General features: G+C 33.7%; 1 protein-coding gene across 1 annotated transcript; it reads right to left on the bottom strand.

Moving 5' to 3' along the window:
* Positions 1–328: 328 nt before the first annotated feature.
* LOC149501588 (uncharacterized) lies at positions 329–3,011 on the bottom strand. Its single transcript, XM_089732522.1, has 4 exons — positions 2,754–3,011; positions 2,109–2,186; positions 970–1,114; positions 329–606 (listed from the first exon to the last, which is right to left on the bottom strand). Exons 1-4 carry the CDS (start codon positions 2,958–2,960, stop codon positions 443–445), a joined length of 594 nt encoding a protein of 197 aa, XP_089588648.1. The 5' UTR covers positions 2,961–3,011; the 3' UTR covers positions 329–442.
* Positions 3,012–5,466: the final 2,455 nt, after the last annotated feature.

Below are 5,466 nucleotides of genomic sequence, written 5' to 3'. Positions count from 1 at the left end.
TTTTTTATTTATGAACCGATTGACATGAAACAAACACTAAATGTTAAGTAAAGCTTACCACAATAAATTAGTGAAAACTAGATTTAAATTGGATAAGCTGTTTCTGAGATTATCGTGCAAAAACGCACAGACAAACAGACAAAAATTCTGAAAATCATTATTTTGGGTTCTATTGCGTTCATAAACCCCCCAATAACATTTTTTCTGAGTAATCTTCCATGTACAGACAGTGACCAGTTAAGATTTTATTATATGTATTGATGATGATTGATGATGATATTTCTTTCCATGGGTGATGTAAGGACCAAATCTTGGCTAAATTATTTTCAATAAAGTAAGTTCTAAGGAACTGAATACGAGTACTTTAGTATTCATGTGTCCAGAATGTCTAATGCTTATGAACTGCAAGCAGTTCAGTTTTGCTAGAACGGGCGATTAAAAATTAATATGTAAATTGTAATAAGCCAATGATGTAGGTGGCACAGAAACCCGCGAAGCCAAAAAACATAGTCAAGTCCATCGGGAAGTTTTTCCAAAGGGTGTACCTTATAGAGTGCACTTCAACATAATCTAAAGCATTATATATTGCAGTTCTATAGTTATCATCTGGAAATAGTAAAAGAATTAAAAAATAAGTATCAAATTCCCTATTGAATACTACTGTGTTTTTTAAATATTATTTACTAGTTAAATCTAGACATGTTTCACTGTGGCTAATGGTCAGTTTGAGTGAAATACACTTGTCTGTTATACGACTATTATGACTTCGACGTTAATGATAATCATTTCAGAATCACTTGTAATGTGTCAACTAAACAAGGCTTAATACCAAAAGCGATATATCAGCTGATAAATGCTACATTCTTTGAATGATATTTATGTAACCAACCAAAATTATAGTTCAAAGCTATTAAGCACTCACTACCAGGTTCTAGGCTTGAAGATATTTCATTTAACATTCAAAATTACCTGTGTAGTCAACGAGTTGGTCGGCCAGTGCATATTTAATTTCATCCAATTCATTGACGTTCATCTCAACTAGCACAGGTGGTGCACATGTCACGAAGCCAGCTAACAGAATACCAAAAATCCACGATGAAATAAGATAAGTATTCTGAAAAGATTAAATACGTGATAGTGAATATATTGAAGTCGTTTTGTCCCAAAAGATAAGATGTTCAAGGCCTCTGTATCGAGCCATGCTACTGTGCTGGTGTTCGAGCTTCGCAGGCATTTTTATAATGAAAATCTCACTTAGTAAATGTTGACGAGGTGCTTTTTAGTGAAGAGATAACATCGCGTAATTAAAATCAAACCGACAAATATTTTAATTTGAAAGCTGGTAAGACAAACTACGAATCACGGGATCTAAAACTATGGGATCTAGCTAAAAGCACGAAATAGATTTTGTGTTCCAAAAAAGCTATCCAACCAAGTCATCCAATAAAAACACAAAGAATATAATAGCTAAAGATCAAATTTTAATATAAATTGCCAAAAAGTAGTTCATTGCTGTTCGGTCTTATAACATAAATTGTCTGCAAAACATGATCTTTATCTCGAACTCTCTGAACTTTGATTATGTCTATCGACTGTTGACATCAATTTCATCCACAGATGAACGAACAAACCGAATAAAATCATAACAGGAGAGCGTAAGTAGATGCCACAACGTGAATGCCGCTCACATTTACTTTGTTGATAGTATTAAAGATGTTGTTGTTGAAACAAAGTATGGAAACGGTCACTTACCTTGAGATATGAGTACAGTGAGTGAAATAGGCAGGGTGATGGTACCTACCCGTGCGGAATCACAAAACGTCCTACCAGCAGTAATTACGCAAATTATAATTTTGCGGGTTTGATTTTCATTACATAACCCTATTCCTTCACCGTGGAAGTAAATCGTGAACATTTGTTATTTACGTATTTCATTAGACAAATCGGTACATGCCAGCGGGGTTCGAACATCAGTGCATCGCTAGATACGAATGCACCGGACATCTTACCCTTTAGGCCACGACGACTTCAAATAAGAGAGAGAAAGGTTTTGAAAAATATTTTTTTTATAGAATAGAAAGTGAGTCGAGAAAAAGATTGTTACTCACCAGATATCCACGGCTATTAATGCAAAAGTAAATTAGAGTCATAATCTTCCCGAACATGAAGATGAAATTGAAAGTCACCTAAAATATGAAGTATAGAATTTAACTACATTTTTACTAATTAAGAATCGAAAATAAAAATCAAAATCAAAATGCACTCACTAAATTCCGTGTTGCTAGTTTTGTTATTCTAATGCTTGCAATTATTTTTTTGTAAGCATTCAAAAAGTTTTCTATTGATTTAGCCTTTTCATCTTCAGCCAAGTCGGACTCCAGCGCATTAACTAATATTTTTCTAAGAGATCTCATTCTGATCCAGACCACATCAAACATAATAATCGTGGTGAATCTACTCAGTAGCGTGGTCAAGAACATCATAGAAGCCAAAATAACACTAAAAGTGAAACATGATGCTCTCACACCACATATCAGCATCGATGAAAGTATATGTAAAACTATTACCAATAATGCGATAAAATGTGTAGCAACACATTTCGTATCCATGAACTCATTAGGACCTGATGTTAACTTGTTCATTTCAATGCAAAAAGACATGAAATTTGATTCTCCCGTGTAGAGTGACAACAAAATATGAATTGACACTTCAGCAAATGTTATAAAGGAGTGAAAGAAGTTAGTTAAAGATACACTACTTGTGAAGATGTATGAATTGTAGTATAAATTTAGACAGTAGATGATAAAGCAGTATAATCTAGCGATGCATCTGACTTTAAAAGAAGAACTACAGTTGTAATATAATCCACAAAACATTCTGAGATATATAATATATCGAATGGTCGAAAAAAAATGTATACACTTTGAAACCTGTCTCGAAACAAAATTTGTGTAGCACATTTTACCATCAGAATATATCGTGTGGCCTATGTCGTTGTCAAGTAATTCGTATGAAAGCTTTTTGTTCGTCGATATAACTGTACAGAGCTTATCAATAAAGGTTTGTCCTATATCAGAAACAATTACTATGTTATTTTGTTGAGTACCTACTGTTTTTTAATTTTTGTTAAATATTGTATGGACAAAAGAAAAAAACTTGTGTATATCTTATTGTATCGATCATAATTATTTTATATGATAATAGGTTGGGGAAAAAGTTTCTTCGCATTTTTTAATTAAATTCCCAACTTTTTTTATGTAGTTTATTTACATTTAACTAAAGTATGTAGGTACCGTTTTGTTCGATAACTTTTTACGATCTTGTAGAGAGGGACACGATCCTACTGCTATAGAAATTTTGGGGCTTCTGATCAAAATACCACGACTATTGGTTTTGACAGTGTTCTCCTGATGTTAACCTGACACTGCCTATGGAATTCTGAAGAGACTGAAACAGGTGGAAATCTGAATGTGCAAGGTCAGGACTATACGGCGGATGCATCTAAGCAATAAAAAAAAAAACCTCCCAGCCAAGCTCTCTTAATTTTTGCTGAGTTGCTAAATATGTGTGAGGTCTAGCTTTATCATGATGAAAAACCACACCCTTCTGTTGATCAATTCCGGCTGCTTTCTCTCAACTTCTTGCTTTTATCTCATCAGTTGTTCGCAGTAGAATTCAGAATCGATGGTTCTGCCTGGTGGTATCATCTCATAATGAATAATGCCCTTCCAATCCCACCACACACACAGCATCACCTTATTACGAGCTAGCCCGGGTTGCGCCACAGTCTGTGAAGCTTGACCACGACCTTTTTCACACGTTCTTGTTGTACGTGATCCACTTTTCATCACCAGTTATCAGCTTCTTCAAAAATGGTCGGTATCATTACGTCGTGATATCAATCACAAATGAGTACACGGCTCATTAGGTTTCTTTCAGTGAACTCGTGAGGTATCCAAATATCGAGCTTTTTTGTGTACCCATTTTTTTTTAAATGCGCCAAAACCATTTAAATTTAAAAATGTATCGAATTTCTTCATTAGATTCACTCATCTTGACAGTACGAAAAATAAATAAAAATCACACATTTCCTAATTTGAATTTGGAATTATCTTCTTTAAAATTTAAACTTTTAATGATACTAAAACCAGCCAGATACAAATACTATAGTCAAAGAGATTTTATTACAAGTTCATACGAAAAGACCTTTCCCTCCACCTAATATAATAATAGATTTGTCGGGAGTTTCATCTCTATAGTTGCTCTCTCATAGTTACCGTTTTTTGCTACATCGTGCTGTTCACTGTTATGGTCTTAACCTGCAATAAAACTCAGTAACAGAAGTATCGGTTCACATTTTGTTTTCTTGAAAAAGTTAAAGCCTCATCTCTGTAAATTTCTGCATAAGATTCATATTTGGGTTACGGAAATATGATCATATATCTGAATTTCGCACTAAGCTCAAGTGGTTACCAATTCGCCTTCGCCGCAATACTCATGTCCTTTCATTACTATACTGTACTCTCTTTAACCCCCATACCCCTACATATCTCAAAGAACGTTTCGAGTTCCTAGGTGATACGCATAATTTTTCTCTGAGATCATCGGATAACCTGAGACTGAAAATGCCGGTGCATTCATCATCATTCTTTGACAATTCATTCACCGTCCAGGTGGTTCGATTGTGGAATGCTCTGCCGGATGCAGTGAGAAGTGCTCCAACTTTAAACTGTTTTAAAAGAATGGTGAAGGAACACTACTTATCTGCTTAGTGCTGTTTGTTGCATCATTATCATTTATAATTTCCATACTGTTGATTTATTATGTGTGTGTAAGTATATTAGTATGTATTGTATGTAAGTATGTATATTGGTATATATTATATTATGTAAACGGTATATATCTGTTTATTATATGTATATATTTTCTATAATAATGTATTGTATATGGTACACCGCAACATACCTGCTACATTTTTTATATTTTACAGAATTTCTGTAAATTAAACGGTTGTCTGGAAGAGATCGCTTTTAGACCGCCTATTGTACATATGTGCTTTTTGACTGTATTTTTTTTTTAAATGTAAATTGTGTTGGTGTGCAATAAAGTGTATTCTCTCTCTCTCTCTCTCTCTCTCTTCCACCCATACGAACAGCTATTTTACAACGAGAATAGATAGTACCAGTGAGAGTAACTTAGGTAAATAAGAAACAAAAATGATGCTTAAAAGCAGATTATCAAATATGAGCACCCACGTAAGACAATGAGTATTTATCAAACAATGAGTTAACAAAAACGATATAAAAAAAACAAGGCATAATATTGAAAACAGTTTATTCCAATAATAAATCTTATCTACTCACAGTGGATTTTGGATACAGTATTACTTCACATTAAACACCTTAGCGTAGAGAAAATAAACTCGTTTTTTTCACACAAAATATTTGTTAGAATTGGAAATTGATC

This window comes from Bombyx mandarina, chromosome 13 (assembly GCF_030267445.1).
Source record: "Bombyx mandarina strain Sakado chromosome 13, ASM3026744v2".
NCBI classification, from domain to species: Eukaryota; Metazoa; Arthropoda; class Insecta; order Lepidoptera; family Bombycidae; genus Bombyx; species Bombyx mandarina.
The sequence above is the reverse complement of the archived record's forward strand: the minus strand, read 5'-3'. Positions and strand labels throughout refer to the sequence as shown.

Excerpts from the sequence above, each read along its gene's own strand:
- LOC149501588 (XM_089732522.1), bottom strand. The coding sequence starts at position 2,960 with ATGTGCTACACAAATTTTGTTTCGAGACAGGTTTCAAAGTGTATACAT. Across the intron at positions 2,187-2,753 it reads CATACATCTTCACAAGTAGT|GTGACTTTCAATTTCATCTT; the intron begins GTATCTTTAACT and ends TTCATATTTTAG. Across the intron at positions 607-969 it reads CCAACTCGTTGACTACACAG|ATGATAACTATAGAACTGCA; the intron begins GTAATTTTGAAT and ends TACTATTTCCAG.